This window comes from Saimiri boliviensis, chromosome 13 (genome assembly GCF_048565385.1).
Source record: "Saimiri boliviensis isolate mSaiBol1 chromosome 13, mSaiBol1.pri, whole genome shotgun sequence".
NCBI lineage: Eukaryota > Metazoa > Chordata > Mammalia > Primates > Cebidae > Saimiri > Saimiri boliviensis.
Genome location: NC_133461.1, coordinates 32,620,682 through 32,639,662, shown reverse-complemented (window position 1 = coordinate 32,639,662; position 18,981 = coordinate 32,620,682). Strand labels below are relative to the sequence as shown.

At 38.4% G+C, this 18,981-nt stretch overlaps 1 protein-coding gene across 2 annotated transcripts in view; it reads right to left on the bottom strand.

Annotated features, from left to right (window-relative positions):
- EPG5 (ectopic P-granules 5 autophagy tethering factor) overlaps window positions 1–18,981 on the bottom strand; it is a 122,111-nt gene that overhangs the window by 69,530 nt on the left and 33,600 nt on the right. For both annotated transcript variants that reach the window (XM_003924695.4, XM_074383525.1), the window contains exons 12-16: window positions 16,689–16,843; window positions 14,860–15,000; window positions 4,292–4,456; window positions 2,846–2,965; window positions 1,914–2,173 (exon numbers count right to left, since the gene is read on the bottom strand). In XM_003924695.4, coding sequence (XP_003924744.2) covers window positions 1,914–2,173; window positions 2,846–2,965; window positions 4,292–4,456; window positions 14,860–15,000; window positions 16,689–16,843 — 841 coding nt within the window. The remainder of the gene's footprint in view (window positions 1–1,913; window positions 2,174–2,845; window positions 2,966–4,291; window positions 4,457–14,859; window positions 15,001–16,688; window positions 16,844–18,981) is intronic.

Genomic DNA, 18,981 nt, shown 5'->3' with positions numbered 1-18,981 from the left:
ACTAGAGAGGGGAATACAGGGACAATGTCACAACAAAATAGTCACTGGACAAGAGTGGCAGAAGTGAGTGGCTTTTTCTCCACTTTCCTAATTTCCTAAACAGTCCATGAGGAGCAGGGGAGATTACAATGACAATAAAACACAGTGAGCATGCTGTTCAGGGGCTACAGGTGGCAGGAGACGGCCCTTGAGCTGAATCTTCAACAAACTGTGGGCACTAAGTAATTGTAAGAGAAATACATCATCACCCTGCTCATTAGCCTAGGATGTTGTCTTAGTCCTAGTCCATGTTGCACTGCTATAAAGGAATACCTGAGACTGGGCAATTTATAAAGAAAAAACATTTATTTGGGTCATAATTCTGCTGGCTGGAAGACTGGGCATCTGGTGAGAATCTCAGGCTGCTTCCACACAAGGCGGAAGGCCAACAGAAGCTGGCATGTACAGAGATCACATGGTGTGACAGGAAGCAAGGAGGAGGCGAGGGGCCACACTCTTTTCAACAACTGGCTCTCATGCGAACTAAGAGAACGAGAACTCATTCATTACTGAGAGGATGGCACTAGGACACTCATGAGGGATCAGCCTGCATGACCCAAACACCTCCCATTAGGCCCCCTCTCCAATGCTGGGGATCAAATGTGAACATGAGGTTTGGGGGGACAAACATCCAAACTACAGCAGATGTCTTGTCTAATTTAAGACTCCTTTCCAAATCTCAGCTCCTCTATGAAAGTATCCCATTCTACTCATCTCTCCTTCCATTACATTCTTTCTGCTCGGCTCCTAAGTGGCTCTCAATCCAGGGTGTACTTTAAAGATATCTAGAGAACTGCCCCCCAGCCCACTTAGGCCAGGATTCTCACCCTTTTCCCTGCACTGGGATTTTTAAAAGGCTCTGAAAGTGAATCTAAAGAAGAACAGAAGTTGAGAACCACTGCTCTCCACATATCATTCAGCCTGCGATTATATGCTATAGCATTGCTGATTGTTTTATGTCTATCATCTCCACTAAACTGTCAACAACCCGAGGGAAGCTATCAAACAATTCTGTATCTCTCCTACTTCATAACACAAGGCTGAACACTACAGCTGACTGCAACTGGTATCCCAAGGAAATTGCAATTACTGTGGAACAAGATGTTGAAATGAGGATGCTAAATTGTGTTTTAGACAGTGAGTCTAAAACCCAAGAATCAGAAAGCAGAGGTCAAAGGGTCTGAAGAAAAATGAATAGGCTAGAAAAAAAATAATGCATAAGAAAAGAAATGTTAAAGAAAAGGATGTTTAATCAACTGAGAAGTAATTCATGCATTCAATTATTTACTGCACCAGATACAGTCTTCATCACTAGGGATAAAACAGTAACACAAGCTAAATGCCATTTCTGGACACTTCTGTCATAGAAGTTATATATAACTGAACCTCTGAGAAAATTAAACAGATTAACAATGATATAGTGTGATAAATGCTCCAGTGGAAGAAACACAGATAGCTCTGGGCTCATACCAGAGAGGCACCTGACCTGGTCAGGCATTTCATCCTTCTGGACAGTTAAGGAGACCTCTAGTTAAGAAGACTAAGTTGGGCTGCCATCAATTTTTCAAAACTTTTACTACAGGTGATCGATTATTTTTATTTGATCACTAACATTTATTTTACATGAACATCCCATTCCAGCAGACAAGCAGAACTCTCTTCATAACGTAACAAGGTGACTTGCTTGTACAAATCTGAAGTATGTGAATTTGGGCAGCATCTCCCCTTGATAAGCTGTTAATCAAGGATTATTACTGGGCCCTAATTACTCCTCAATAGGTTTGACGGAGGCCCAGAACTTGGGATATGAAAGATACAATTCTAGAACTATCTACAAGGTTCAGCAACCCTAGAAGTTCAGCCCAACACTGTACCTGTGGCCCACAGCTGTCATAGATAAAGCTAGATAACAGCCAATGGGCATGCCTGCTTTCACAGCCTTCAAGAGAGGATGAAACGTGGGTGACTCTGTCATGTCAGGCACAGTGCTGGAGAAGGGAACAGCTGGACAATTCTGCTGTATTCCATAATCGTTTTTGTGCAGTTTTAACCTCAAGATTAAACTCCAGGCCCATTGGTTAAATGAGGTCTCGGGCGTCTCTCCATATCGAACAATACTGGCCAAATATGAAACCTAAAACAATTATTTATTTTAAGCCACATTAGTCACACACAAACGAAATCAGTAAGCTCAAACACTCATCTCCTTTTGTGACCAACAATGTCCTAAAAGGAGAGGGATATTCTACTTGCGAGTCTCCAATTAATGTTTATTGTACTACATCAAAGCGATTTCTCACTCACACATTCTGCTTACTTACTAGTCACTTTATGAACCTGATCTTAGCTCACATAAAAGAAAAGTAACATAAAAGTTGATACTCAATGAATGGTGTGCTGATAAATATGTTTAACAATCAGGAAATCCAGACAGGAGTCTCATTTATAGCACTTGCCAATTTTGATGGTGTAAAATTTCCCACCACGGTCAATTTTAAGCTCCCAACAGCTTAATGACCTGGCTTGCAAAGTTCCTAAAAATTTAAGTCAGTTCTCCAGAGCCAGTACAGCCAAGCTGGAACACACCCTGTAGTTCAACACAAATTCTGTAATATTGTAATAGTTATATAAAGGCTAGTTATTAAAGAAGAATCTTTATCAAACCATAGAAGTCAATTATAGTATCTTAAATTGCCAGAAATGTTTTTAGGGTACCTAATGGTCAATAATATAAGGTTTTCATCTTTATCTCTAAATGTCGGGAAGATAAAGATTCATGTTCTCAATACAGAAGAGAAAGAAATACCTGCTTCATACTTTCAGAAAGAATCCCAGCATATGGCTTCTGAGCAAGGTACTTCTGATAAGCTTCAAGAACCATTAAAGCCACTTCAGCATGGACTGCTTGATCCAGATGAAGGGTACCCTTTTAAAGAGAAAAAAAAATCGCAAACATACAACCTTGGTTTTGCTTTGTTTTTGAATCAAGGTACGGAAGGTAGAATAGTAAGAAAGGATCTTTGATGCAGAAGCTAAATGTTCCAAAAATCACATCCAACACTGTGAAGCTATAAAATGACAACAGACAAATAACTGTCAAGAGCCTAGATAGGTTTGAACCTGTACCTAGATAGGTTTGAACCTGATTTAATCCCTACTCCAGCCAAAAAAAATGTATCTTTGAGTGTCAGTCCCCATTCCACCCAAGAATCTCTACAAACACTTTGGGTCAAGGGCAATGCCACAAACCAGGAAGGTGCTTACTTAGTTAAACAGAAAAATATTTAATAAACTGGCTGTGCATGGTGGCTCATGCCTGTAATCCCAGCACTTTGGGAAGCCAAAACGGACAGATCACAAGGTCAGGAGCTCAAGATCAGCCTGGCCAACATGGTGAAATCCCATCTCTGCTAAAAATACAAAAATTAGCCAGGTGTGGTGGCACACACCTGTAGTCCCAGCTACTTGGGAGGCTGAGGCAGGAGAATAGATTGAACCCAGGAGGCAGAGGTTGCAGTGAGTTAAGATCATGACACTGCACTCCAGCCTGGGTGACAGAGAGAGACTCTAACTCAAAAAAAAAAAAAAGAAAGAAAGAAAGAAAAGAAAAGAAAGAAAGACATTTAATAAATTATGTCTGCATTCTCTTTTCTTGTTCTATCATTTGTTAAAACGAACTAGCCAGAGACAAAACAACAGATATGGCCAGGCGTGGTGGCTCATGCCTGTAATCCCAGCACTTTGGGAAGCCGAGGCAGGCACATCACTTGAGATCTGGAGTTAGAACCCAGCCTGGCCAACATGGTAAAACCTCGTATCTACTAAAAATACAAAAATTAGTCGGGCGTGGTGGCATGCACATGTAATCCCAGCTACTTAGGAGGCTGAAGCAGGAGAATCACTTAAACCTGGGAGGTACTGCACTCCAGCCTAGGTAACAGAGCAAGACTCCATCTCAATACATACATACATACATACATACATACATACATACATACATACACACACACACACAGATACAAGTGCATAAGGAAAAAGGGAAGATTTTCAACGTGGAAAAATTTATCTTCATTTCACAGTTGCTCATTCTACAAAAGAGAATTAAAGAGAAAATCCTAACTCTGACACAGCTAAAAGAATTTGTGGACCTTGTAAATGATACTCAGAAGTGTTTTAGTGTTTTGAGAGAGCCCTTCTTTGAAACTGATGCATGTACAACCTCCAGTCTCCAGGGAATGGTTTGAACACATACCTGTTTAGCAAATCCCCAATTCAGTCCTTCAAGAATAACACAGGCCAGTTTATTCTTCACCACTGTCAGGTTGTAATTCAATAACCAATCCCGAATCACAGCTATCTCAGATGCAGAAGGTCGCCAAAGATACAAAGGCAGTTCTTTAAACAAGTATAGAGAAACCTTATTAAAAAGAAAACAATAATCATTAAAATAAAGACTTAGGAACAATGCTATATTACTACAATAGTATATTATTAAACTGCTTGTAAAAAATTTTCTCCAGCCGGATGTGGTGGCTCACACCTGCAATCTTAGCACTTTGGGAGGCTGGGGCAGGCAGATCACAAGGTCAGGAGTTCGAGACCAGTCTGGCCAACACAGTGAAACTTTGTCACTACTAAAAATAAAAAATAAAAAAAAATTAGTCAGGTATAGTGGTGTGAGCCTGTAATCCCAGCTACTCGAGAGGCTGAGGCAGGAGAATCACATGAACCCGGGAGGTGGAGGTTACAGTGAGCCAAGATCACGCCATTGCACTCCAGCCTGGCTAACAGTGGGACTCCGTCTAAAAAAAATAAAATAAAATAAAAAAATAAAAAAATAAAAAATAAAAAAAAATTTCCAAAAGGAACTGGGGTTTTGTTTGATTTTTAGACAAGTGAAATGGAAATCATGGCCAACCAAATCAAGTAGGTATTAAAACTGATGATACATCAAAAGTACATTTTGTAACCCTTTGTAAAGATCAATCATTTTTAAATATTCAAATTGGCATGCTTCAATTTAGGTAAATCACCATACTAATGCACATTTTTTAAGTCATGATAAATCAGGGGACAGCTATTCACTTTAATTACTTAAAATGCAAAACAATTTAGCACTTTAAGTAACTATTTATTCTATGGCATTTGAAAAGATACTCTACTGGCTTCCAAGCCATCTAGGCCAGGGGTGGGGTTAGGGGAAGGGTAGTAAGATGAAACAAGATTAATAAAGAGACCAAGAGTTGATAGTTACTGTTAAAACTTGATGATAGGTCATTATACCATACTATTCTCATTACTTTCATATGTATTTGAGATAATCCACAATAAAAAGTTTTTAAATCCTATTTACAAAAAATCTACAGCACTACTTTTAAAATAACACATCCAAGTGTGCAAATTAAGATAAATCTGGGTAGGGCACGGTGGTTCAAGCCTGTAATCCCAGCACCGTGGGAGGCTGAAGTGGACAGATCACTTGAGGTCAGGAGTTCGAGACCAGCCTGGCCAACATGGTGAAACTCCATTTCTACTACAAATATAAAAATTAGCCAGGCACAGTGGTGGGTGCTGCAGTCCCAGCTGCTCAGGAGGCTGAGGTCGGAGAACCACTTGAGCCTGGGACGCGGAGGTTCAGTGAACTGAGATCATGCCACTGTGCTCCAGGCTGGGTGACAAAGTACAGTTGCACAATCCCAGCACTCCAGCTCAAATAAATAAATAAATAAATAAATCTAAGTTCACTGAATAAAGTTTGCTTTAAGGGAGACTGATCAGAAGAGCAATTCACTTTACAAAGTCTAGAATAGTTAGAATAGTGCTGTACAATGGAAAAACAATGTAAGTCATATATGTAATTTTAATTTTCCTAACAGCTATATTTTTAAAAGCCCAAAGAAACAGGTAAAATTAATTTTAATAATGTATTTTATTTAATCTGCTGTCCAAAATATTATCATTACAACATGTAACTACTATATGAAATTGAGATGTGTTACATTCTTTTGTGACTGCAAAGTCTTCAAACCTCAGTGAATATTTTACACTTAGAGCAGGTTCCAACTTGGACCAGCCACATTTCAAGAGCTCCATCTCTTCATCATGTGCGTCTAGCAGCTACCATATCAAACAACAAAGGTCTAGACATGGCATTTATCAGGTTCCTACACTGCTCTAAACTGAAGCCTAAACAAAAATTTTTAATATAATTTCAACTTTTATATTCGTAAGGTACATGTGCAGGTGTTACATGGGTATACTATGCAGACACTGAGGTTTGAGGTAAAAATGATCCCATTACCCAAAACAAAATTTTTTTAAATAGTAGAGTGAATTTTAAAGAAACCCTTCCTTTCCTTTTTTCAATTTTTCTGTGTGCTTTATTAAATTTTCATGAGGATTCATTAATATAGGTCTTGCATCTTTCACATAAAATGGTAAAATGATAATTTCAATAGAAAAGTCCTACTGTGTGTTGCAGGTGTCTGACAGGAAAAGCAAAATAGTAGTGCTAGCACAATATAGCAATGAGATATTGAAAAGCATCTATCTGAATGACAGATGCTTTGAAGTCTGAAAAGCATCTATCCCAATGGCATGTCATATATCTGTCCATCAAGAACGAAAGTGAAGCTATAATGAAAGACACCAGAGACATTAAAAGATTAACAACAGACTACCATAAACAACCCTATGCCAATACGTTCAACAAGTTAGATGAAATGGGAAAATCCCTTTAAAAACATCTTACCAAAACTGATTCAAAAAAAAAAAAAATCTGAATAGTCCCATCTGTTAAAGAAATCCAATTGTTGCCAGACACAGTGGCTCACACCTGTAATCCCAGCATTTTGGGAAGCCAAGGCAGGCAGATCACTGGAAGTCAGGAGTTCAAGACCAGCCTGGCCAACATGGTGAAACCCCATCTCTACTAAAAATACAAAATTAGACAGGTGTGGTGGCATGTGCCTGTAATCCCAGCTACTGAGGAGGCTGAGGCAGGAGAATCACTTGAACACAGGAGCCAGAGGTTGCAGTGAGCCAAGATAGCGCCACCACACTTCAGCCTGGGTGACAGAACAAGACTCCATCTCAAAAAGACAAAGAAATCCACTGTGTTGGTCAGGCGTGGTGGTTCATGCCTGTAATCCGAGCACTTTGGGAGGCTAACACGGGTGGATGACCTGAGATCAGGAGTTCCAGACAAGTCTAGCCAACATGGTGAAACCCTATCTCTACTAAAAATACAAAAACTAGCCAGGCATGGTGGCATGTGCCTGTAACCCCAGCTACTCAGGAGGCTGAGGCAGGAGAATTGCTTGAACCTAGGAGGCAGAGGTTGCAGTGAACTGAGATTGTGCCACTGCACTCCAGCCTGGGCAACAGAGTGTCTGTCTCAAAAAAACAAACAAACAAAAACGGGAATGTATCATCAAAAGACTTCTCACGAAGAAAATTCCTGACCCAGACGATTTCCCTGGTAAATTATATCAAACAATCAAAGAAGAATTAATAGCAATTATGCAAAAATTCTTTCAAACAACAGAGGAGGAGAAAATGTTTTCCAACTCATGTTATGAGGCTAACACAACCCTAAAACTAAAACCTAAATAAAGACATAACAAGAAATGATACAGCAGCATCCCTCATGGATATATGTAAAAACTGCCAATAAAACAGTCTCAAATCAAATCTAGCAATGCCTCAAAAGAGTAATAATACACAAACGTGTATTTATTCCAGAAATACACAATGACAATTCAATAGCCAAGTGTGTACCTATGCAACAATCTTGCATGTTCATCACATGTACCCCAAAACCTAAAATGCAATTAAAAAAAAAAAAAAGAAAGAAAACTAGTCAATGTAATTCATCAACATTAAGAGAATAAAGGAAGAAATCATAAGATTATCTCATATGAATGTGCAAAAACCACTTGAATACTCATTCATGAAGAAAACTCAGCAAACTGAAAACAGAAAAACACTTCCTTAGCCTAATATAAAGCATCAGTGAAAATTTATACTTACAAGTGAACTTTTAAACCCTTCCCTCTATGATAGGAAATCAGGCAAGAATGTCCATTCTCACTAATTCTATTCAATATTTTAATAAAGGGCTTAGAGTCAATGCACTAAGGCAAGAAAAAGAAATTAAAGGCATAACAATTAGAAAGAAAATCCAATTAAGAATTCTAGTGAGAATTCTCAACAAAACAGGATTTACCTAGTATATTTTAAAATATATTTATGCTTTCACTGAAAGTCAAAGTATCACTAATTTTACTTGAAGAGGTTAAAGGAAAGATGCATGGATTTCGCCACTGAAAGTAGAATGTGTCCTCTGAAGTGAGCCAATTTTTGAAATTATACAATAGGCCAAAAGAAAAATCTGACATCAATTTGCAGGTTGTTACAAAATAAATTCCTGCATTTTATACTCCGGGACCTCCCAAAAGGTTTTGTCCTTATCAACAATTATCCTCGCTGTATCCAGGAAACCCATCTCACATGCAAGGATACACAAAGGCTCAAAATAAAGGGATGGAGGAAGATTTACCAAGCAAATGGAGAGCAAAAAAAGCAGGAGTTGCAATTCTCATCTCTGATAAAATAGACTTTAAAGGGAGAAAAATCAAGAGAGACAAAGAAGGGCATTACATAATGGTAAAAGGATCAATGCAACAAGAAGAGCTAACGATCCTAAATATATACGCACCCAATACAGGAGCACCCAGATACATAAAGCAAGTTCTTAATGACTTACAAAGAGACTTAGACTCCCACACAATAATAGTAGGAGACTTTAACATCCCATTGTCAATATTAGACAGATAAACCAGACAGAAAATTAACAAGGATATCCAGGACTTGAACTCAGAACTGGAACAAGCAAACCTAATAGACATTTACAGAATTCTCCACCCAAAGCCACAGAATATACATTCTTCTCAGCACCACATTACACCTACTCTAAAATTGACCACAAAATTGGAAGCAAATCACTTCTCAACAAATGCAAAAGAATGGAAATCATAACAAACAGTCTCAGATCACAGTGCAATCGAGTTAGAACTCAAAATGCAGAAACTAACTCAAAACTGCACAGCTTCATGGAAACTGAACAACTGGCTCTTGAATGTCGACTGGATAAACAATGAAACGAAGGCAGAAATAAAGATGTTCTTCGAAACCAACGAGAACGAAGTCACAACATACCAGAATCTCCGGGACACATTTAAAGCAGTCTCTAGAGGAAAATATATACCAATAAGTGCCCACATAAGAAGCAAGGAGAGATCTAAAATTGACACCCTAGCATCAAAATTGAAAAAGCTGAAGAAGCAAGATCAAAAAACCTAAATAACTAGCAGAAGACAAGAAATAACTAAGATCAGAACAGAACTGAGGAAGATAGAGACACCAAAAACCCTTCAAAAAATCAATAAATCCAGGAGCTGGTTTTTTGAAAAGATGTTCAACAAAATAGGCAGACCAATAGCCAGACTAATAAAAAAGAAAAGAGAAAAGAATCAAATAGATGCAATAAAAAACGATAAAGGGGATATCACCACAGATTTCACAGAAATTCAAACCATCATCAGAGATTATTACAAACAACTCTACGCACATAAACTAGTAAACTGGAAGAAATGGATAAATTCCTGGACACATGCCTCCTCCCAAGCCTAAACCAGGAAGAAGTCAAAACCCTGAGTAGACCAATAATAAGGTCTGAAGTTGAGGCAGCAATTAAGAGCCTAACACCCAAAAAAAGCCCAGGTCTAGATGGGTTCACAGCTGAATTCTACCAGACATACAAAGAGGAGCTGGTACCATTCCTTCTGAAACTATTCCAAATAATCCAAAAAGAGGGAATCCTTCCCAAATCATTTTATGAGACCAACATCATCCTGATACCAAAACCTGGCAGAGACTCAACAAGAAAAGAAAACTTCAGGCCAATATCCATGATGAACACAGAAGCAAAAATCTTCAATAAAATACTGGCAAGCTGATCGCAACAGCACATCAAAAAGCTTATCCACCATGATCAAGTAGGCTTCATCCCAGGGATGCAAGGCTGGTTCAGCATACGCAAGTCTATAAATGTAATCCACCACATAAACAGAACCAAAGACAAAAACAACATGATTATCTCAATTGATGCAGAGAAGGCCTTTGACAAAATTCAACAGCCTTTTATGCTAAAAACCCTCAATAAACTAGGTATTGACGGAACATATCTCCAAATAATAAAAGCTATTTATGACAAACCAACAGCCAATATCATACTGAATGGACAAAAACTGGAAGCATTCCCTTTGAAATCTGGCACTAGACAAGGATGCCCTCTTTCACCACTCCTATTCAATATAGTACTGAAAGTTCTAGCCAGAGCAATCAGGCAAGAAAAAGAAATAAAGGGTATTCAAATAGGAAAAGAGGAAGTCAAATTGTCTCTATTTGCAGACGACATGATTGTATATTTAGAAGACCCCATTGTCTCAGCCCAAAATCTCCTGAAACTGATAAGCAACTTCAGCAAAGTCTCAGGATACAAAATCAATGTGCAAAAATCACAAGCATTCCTATACACCAATAACAGACTTAAAGAGAGCCAAATCGAGAACAAACTGCCATTCACAATTGCTACCAAGAGAATAAAATATCTAGGAATACAACTAGCAAGGAACATAAAGGACCTCTTCAAGGAGAACTACAAGCCACTGTTCAACGAAATAAGAGAGGACACAAACAGATGGAGAAACATTCCATGTTCATGGTTAGGAAGAATCAACATTGTGAAGATGGCCATACTGCCCAAAGTTATTTACAGATTCAAAGCTATCCTCATCAAGCTACCAATGACCTTCTTCACAGAACTGGAAAAAAACACCTTAAACTTCATATGGAACCAAAAGAGAGCCCACATAGCCAAGTCAATTCTAAGCAAAAAGAACATAGTGGGAGGCATCACACTACTGGATTTCAAACTATACTACAAGGCTACAGTAATCAAAACAGCATGGTACTGGTACCAAAACAGAGATATAGACCAATGGAACAGAACAGAGGCCTCAGAGGCAACACAACATATCTACAACCATCCAATCTTTGACAAACCTGACAAAAACAAACGACGGGGAAAGGATTCCCTGTTTAATAAATGGTGTTGGGAAAACTGGCTAGCCATGTGCAGAAAGCAGAAACTGGATTCCTTCCTGACACCCTACACTAAAATTAACTCCAGATGGATTAAAGACTTAAACATAAGACCTAACACCATAAAAACCCTAGAAGAAAATCTAGGCAAAACCATTCAGGACATAGGCATAGGCAAGGAATTCATGACCAAAACACCAAAAGCATTGGCAACAAAAGCCAAAATAGACAAATGGGACCTAATCAAACTCCACAGCTTCTGCACAGCAAAAGAAACAGTCATTAGAGTGAATCAGCAACCAACAGAATGGGAAAAAATTTTTGCAGTCTACCTATCTGACAAAGGGCTGATATCCAGAATCTACAAAGAACTAAAACAGATTCACAAGAAAAAAAACAAACAAGCCCATTCAAAAGTGGGCAAAGGATATGAACAGACACTTTACAAAAGAAGACATACAGGAGGCCAACAAACATATGAAAAAATGCTCATCATCACTGGTCATTAGAGAAATGCAAATTAAAACTACATTGAGATACCATCTCACGCCAGTTCAAATGGCGATCATTAAAAAATCTAGAGACAACAGATGCTGGAGAGGATGTGGAGAAATAGGAACACTTTTAAACTGTTGGTGGGAGTGTAAATTAGTTCAACCAGTGTGGAAGACAGTGTGGCGATTCCTCAAGGACCTAGAAATAGAAATTCCATTTGACCCAGCAATCCCATTACTGGGTACATATCCAAAGGATTATAAATCATTCTACTATAAGGACACATGCACACGAATGTTCATTGCAGCACTGCTTACAATATCAAAGACCCTGAACCAACCCAAATGCCCATCGATGAGAGACTGGACAGGGAAAATGTGGCACATACACATTATGAAATACTATGCAGCCATAAAAAACGATGAGTTCATGTCCTTTGTAGGGACATGGATGAACCTGGAAACCATCATTCTCAGCAAACTGACACAAGAGCAGAAAATCAAACACCACATGTTCTCACCCATAGGTGGGTGTTGAACAATGAGAACACATGGACACAGGAAGGGGAGCGCTACACACTGGGGTCTGTTGGGGGAAAATAGGGGAGGGACAGTCGGGGTTGGGGAGAGATAGCACGGGGAGAAATGCCAGATATAGGTGAAGGGAAAGAAGGCAGCAAATCACACTGCCATGTGTGTACCTATGCAACTATCTTGTATGTTCTTCAAATGTACCCCAAAACCTAAATTACAATTTTAAAAAAAACAGACCAATTATCCTAACCCACAGCAATTTCTACATAGGATGTGCCTCTCAGGCTAGGCCTCTAGAACAGAAAGTTCTCTTCAGACATACTCCAAGTGTGTCACTAAAAGTTCTGAGCCCCCAGTCATATCACATTCCAACTCTGGAGCTAGGGTCTGATTCCAGATTAGCCCAAGGTCACTGTGAAAATACTCAAAGCCATCATATCCATCTGAAGGCATGGGAGCTTAAACAATTTCCTCCAAAAACCTTACAAGTTCATAGAGCACAACAGAAACACATATATAAACCAGTAGTGGAGGCAACTTACATTGAAACATTGTGGCTTCAACTTTCACACTTAACTTTAAGCAAATCTCTGGGCACAATTTACTACTAGAAGTATTAATGCCAAAGGCCAAAGTAAAAAAATTTACTGCCGGGTGCAGTGGCTCACACCTGTAATCCCAGCACTTTGGGAGGCTGAAGTGGGTGGATCACAAGGTCAGGAGTTCGAGACAACCCTGGCCAACATGGTGAAACCTCATCTGTACTAAGAATACAAAAATTAGCTGGGCATGGTGGCATATGCCCGTAAATCCAGCTACTCAGGAGGCAGGAGAATCACTTGAACCCAGGAGGTGGAGGTTGCAGTGAACCTAGATTACACCACTGCACTCCAGCCTGGGAGACAGAGCAAGACTCTGTCTCAGGGAAAAAAAAAAAAAAAAAACGTAGCCAAAACCAAGAAAACCCTTGAGAAAAAAATGTCATGAACTCAAACTGAAAGAATCATATGACCCACTGTACATTTCTCTGGAATTCATCCACTAGATAATCACTCAAGAAGGAGCAACAGAAAACTTCCTACTTTACTGAACTGTATATGAAAAGCTTATCTCAATATAATCATCTTGCAGTAGCACACAATGTTTTTCTTAAAAGGAAAATGTACCATGTACTGCCACTATGGAGAACAATTATGATGGCTCCTCAAAAGATTAAAAATAAAATTATGACATGATCCAGCAATTCCACTTCTGGGAATATGCCCAAAAGAACTGAAAGCAAGGCCTCAAAGAGGTATTTGTACATCCATGTTCATAGAAACATTATTCACAATAGTCAAAAGGCAGAAGCAACCCAAGTCCCCATCAAAGAATGAATGGATAAACAAAAAGTTCTATACACACACACACACACACACACACACACACACACACACACAAAGGAATTGTTATACAAGCTTAAAAACTAAGTAAATGCTGACTCATATTACAACATGGATGAACCTTGAGGATATATCATGCTAGGTGAAATAAACCAGTCACAAAGACCACATATTACACAGTTTCATTAATATGAAATGTCTAAAATAGGCAAAATCTAGAGACAGCATAGGGCCCCAATCTATGAAAGTTGCTTAGGGCCCTAACCTAAGAAAGCTGCTTAGGGCTGAAAGAGACAGAAGAGTAAAAGTGATGGCTAGACCAGGCACTAGGTGGCTCATGCCTGTAATCCCAGCACTTTGGGAAACCAAGGCAGGTGGATCACCTAAGGTCAGGAGTTTGAGACCAGCCTGACCAATGTGGTGAAACCCTATCTCTACTAAAAATACAAAAAAATGGGTTGGGTATGGTAGTGGGCACCTGTAAACCCAGCCACTTGGGAGACTGAGGCAGGAGAATCACTTGAACCTGGGAGGCAGAGGTTGCAGTAAGCAGAGATCAAGCCACTGCACTCCAGCCTGGGCAACAAGAGCAAAATTACGTCTCAAAAAAAAAGAAGAGTGATAGCTGAAGACTGTGGGATTTCTTTCTGAGGTGATGAAAAATGCTCTAAAATTGACTGTGGTGAGAGTTGTACACATCTGTGAATTGACTAAAAACCACTGACTTAGATGCTTTAAGTAGGTAAATTATATGGTATGTGAAATGTATCTCGAGAAAACTTTTGAAAAACTACATGAAGACTGCAAAAGGGATTATGACAAATGACAGAAACAAATTAAATCTGTGTCCTCCTCAACTTAAGTAACTACATACTATTTATTTTGCTTTTGACTGACTTTAAATAGGACCTTCTTTGTCAGTTGTTTCTGCCAAGTATAAAACAGAAAAACTATGAAATAAAAACTGTTAATTAACTATAGGTCATAAGTAAAGATATGTTATTGAAGGAGGAGGACAAGTCAACCTTGATTTTGAGAAAAATAATCACAGCTTTTTATAAGCAGCAGCTAATCCCAAATTGGCATGGTCAACAGCACAGAACCCAGCAGAATAAATGTTAGTTCCTTTCATCCTGTTATACCCCCAAGTGACAAAGTAATTCCCAAGAACATTCCTATTTTTGCCAATGTCCCATTACCCCAAGATTGGGAAAAACAAAAATAAACAAAATCAATGCTCTTACCATTCCAACCTGGTCAATGGTCTCTTGAACTCTATCTAAAAGGATAGAAATTATCTCAGGGTGAACAGCTGTGATGGTCCCTAAAAGCTCTCGACCAATCTTTGAAAAAGTCTCTCTGGTAGACAGGGTGACATAAGATACCTAAATGGGGGGCAGGGAGAAGAAGATGGCACTTTTAATACCAATTATCAGTCAAAAGACACATAGTTTTTTCAAGCAAAATGGAAAGAATCTTACATTGAGCTTTAGTTGACATTATCTTCCAAAAAATGTTAAAACTTCAAATAGGCAACTGTCTACTCAGGCTGAAAGGTGGTGGGAGAGGGAATATAAGAGAATAGCAGCTTTTTACAACAATGACTTCAAGTGTGGATTCAAAAAGTACATCCCAAAGTTTGTCAGTAGCAATGAAACAGTTCCTACAGTTTCAAAACTTTTCTAAATTTGAGGAAATCACTACAATGATGAAAATCAGAATGCATTTCAAGGAAATGCCTATCTTCCCCTACAAAATAAGATCCCTAGTCTACAAGATCTTCTAAAACATTAATGTTTACCAACTCCTTTTGAATTATGTCTTTCAAAGTATATGTTACAATCCATTAATGCCAATGGTATTTTTAAACACAATGGAATAAACAGAAAAATAGCAGAGAAAATAAAATAGAAAAATGTAACAGCGCATCACAGGAACAGTAAGTATTGCTTCAATTGCACATACACACACAGGATCAGAATGTAATGTAGAATGTAATTTTTATTGTGACTCTTGGTCAAAACACTGAAAACATTACTCAAGAGCATAAATATTACTTTAGCAATAGATCTTGAGAATGTCACTTAATAAATGTGAAAATATGTCTTCTCTCCCCAGATTTTTCAGATTGTGACAATGGTCTGAGTTCCAGATCCATCAATATCTTAACTTTTTGCATGGTTATCAAGTTTTGGTATAGGAACAGCTGAATCAAGTATTTGATCCTGGAAAGAACATCCAAGTTTGTCACTGTCAAACTGCATTATTAAGGGAAGGTAATAAAACCCAAATAATCATCTTCAAACATAATTTTACTTGAGTATACTTGAATACTTTGGAGAAGATACTTTGTATGCAGAGCAACAGATCAATGACAGCCTAAAGTGTAAAATGTGCAGAGCTGTTTAAATACACAAAAAACTCCAATGAATGTTTTGGTAACCACTGTGGGCTAGTCCTGAGATGCTCAGGGGTCCAAATTTCACTCCCTTCCACCATCATGGATGGCTCAGTGAAAAGGTAAAGAGAGCAAAGATCTCATCCCAGCCTGTAATTTCATATAACAGATGAGGAAAATGAAGCCTGGAGTGGTAGTTTTTTGGTTTTTTTTTTTTTTTTTTTTTTTTTTGATGTGAGATGGCCAATTAATAGCAGAGTTAAAACCCAGGTATCCTAACTCCAGGTTCAATACTCTTCCCACCATCTCATTTCAAGTGGCTTGGAAGCTAGGTTCCCGCTACTGGCAGGAGTGGAAGAGTTTAGTTTAAGGGGTGGGGTGAGGAAAACGTACCACATAAAAACTTTGTCAGGCTGTACTACATTGTCTCCTCCTTACTGAAACTGGTGCAACAAATTTCAAAAGATAGTAAGTATTGGGGAATGGAATGGATAGAATTCACATTTTCAATATTCCCTATAGCAAAATAATGTTCCACTGATTCTCTATCCCTTCTCAAAAGTGTAGACAGTAGCTAAGTAAGTCACAATTTGTAAAAGCAATCCCCCCAAAAAATCACTAGGCAATGCAAAAGAAAACACTTTTTAGCTGATTTATAAAACTTCACATGCTAACCTCATATATCTCCAGAACAATAATTTTTATGAAGTCTTCATCCACATTGGTTCTCCTGGCCTGAGCCATCTGAGCAAAGGTAGTCAGAAGGCAAATCTCTTCTGAGCTATTCATAGAAGAAAGACACTTCTCAAAGTTGGTAAAATGTTCTGGGTCTGCAAATTTACATCAAGAAAATTAAAGTAGGGAAAGAATAAATGTATATCTTAAATCACTCTTCTAGAGAAAAAGATTTAGGAATATTTAAAGATACAAAAGGTCTTTCTTTGTTCCAAAATAGATTTCTGCAGGAATCAGGAAGAGGGCTGGACCAGACAGCCTCTGAAATTCCAACAAACTCTAAACATAATGTAATCTCACAGGAGACATTTAACATCTCTAAGCTTGAGTTCTCACCTCTGCCTCAAAAGGTTATTTAATAAGAAGATTAAATAGCATGTCACTGGTGACGTGCTTTGTTAACTGAAAAGCAGTGCTGCTGTCACTAGGCAGTCACCTTCAAAGGCAATACTGCCAACTTCAAAGGCACACTTGAAGCTACTTGGTAACCGTCAGACAAATAAAGATCTGACCAATGAAAACTGCTAATACTAGAAAACTACTTGGCAAACAAGTCATTCCAAAAAAAGAGATTTGCTTATAAAGAAAAACTGGGGGCAAGAAAATAGTTGTAACCGTAACTGAAGTACTGATGAATGTCATAAACAATATAATAAATGTGATATATTTTGCCTATGTGGCAAAGGATGCTGTGTAAGCAATACTAAATTCTGCCACTAGGAGGCAATATTCACAAATATACTTGACAGTAAACTAGATGTTGCAAAGTTCTACAGCGGAAAGAAAGAAAAGCCCATTTTAAAAATAGATGTCCTCGGCCAGGCGCAGTGGCTCACACCTGTAATCCCAGCACTTTTGGAGACTGAGGTGGGAAGATCATTTAAGTCAGGAGTTTGAGGCCAGTCTGGCCAACATGGTGAAGCCCTGTATCTACTAAAAATACAAAAATTAGCTGGCGTGGTGGCACGTGCCTGTAGACCTAGCTACTCAAGAGACTGATGCAGGAGAATCGCTTGAACCTGGAAGGTGGAGGCTGCAGTGAGCCAAGATCACGCCACTGCACTCCTGCCTAGGCAACAGAGCAAGACTCCCTTTCAAAAAAAAAAAAAAATTACATATTTATAGTATGAGGGAACTTTTCACAGTAAGAAGGTAATAAGCCAAAAATCATTCTCACATTTACACATTTGAAAAATCAAGGTAGCTCACCAAATCTGCATTTTCAAAATAACTCTGGGACATTTACCAAACCAATTTTCATTTTCCATCTCCAAATTGGATTTGTAGTGGAAATCATTACACAGAGCATTCCCAGAATAATAAAAATTGCCATGACTATTCTAACTTACATTGTGAAAAGATATTTAAAAAAGAAAAAAAAAAGAATTATCATTCAAACTTACAATGTTTAAGGTACAAATCAAGGAAAAGGCTTTATATTTTAAATAACTCTATAGGAAAAACAATGGGAAAGTGAAATAACCTTCTAATTAGCTTTTAAAATATTAACTGTAAGGACAAACAAGATCAACACATTTCTACATTTATTTATCATCAAATTTGCTTATGGTTACACTTCACTAGTAGCCAGAATGTTAATCAGATTAGAAATAAACAAACAAAAAGAAGCCAAATTAAAACAGACCAGTTTTGAACAATCACTGCTGAGAAATCTGCTAGTTAGGAAATGTTAAAACTGGTTAAACTTTGTTCCTTGGAAACTGATTTCAGGCTCAAACTACCCACATTACCACAGATAAGTATTGGTTGTGAAGAATAAGTACTTCTGGCATTTATTAAATATAAAATGTTAGGAAGGTCAAATACATTAGGAAGCCTTATTCTTCCACTAACAATAAAAATCAAGCCTCCTAAAAAAAAATTGGTATATAAAAGATTAAGCAAAAGAGAAGAGGAAAAAACAGCAAATTAGAGCAGGCGGATTAAAGTTTGTAGACTCCACTCTCACGGTTGGAACATAATAAGGCAAACGAAACTTCTTTGCTGTGGCACAGTAACTCCCGTGTCAGGTGATACAGGCCCCAAGGGAGACAAAGATAAAAAGTGCCGTAGGAGCCTGGAGTCCAGACAGAAAACTCCAGCCCCAGAATCCAAAGCTCCAGGCTGAGGCACAGCTGGGACTGTCACTTCAGGCTCTGGAATCACATTCATTACAGAGCTGAGCTGTTCGATACCGGCTCCATCTGCCACATGTGCTAACAGGGAGCCTGGC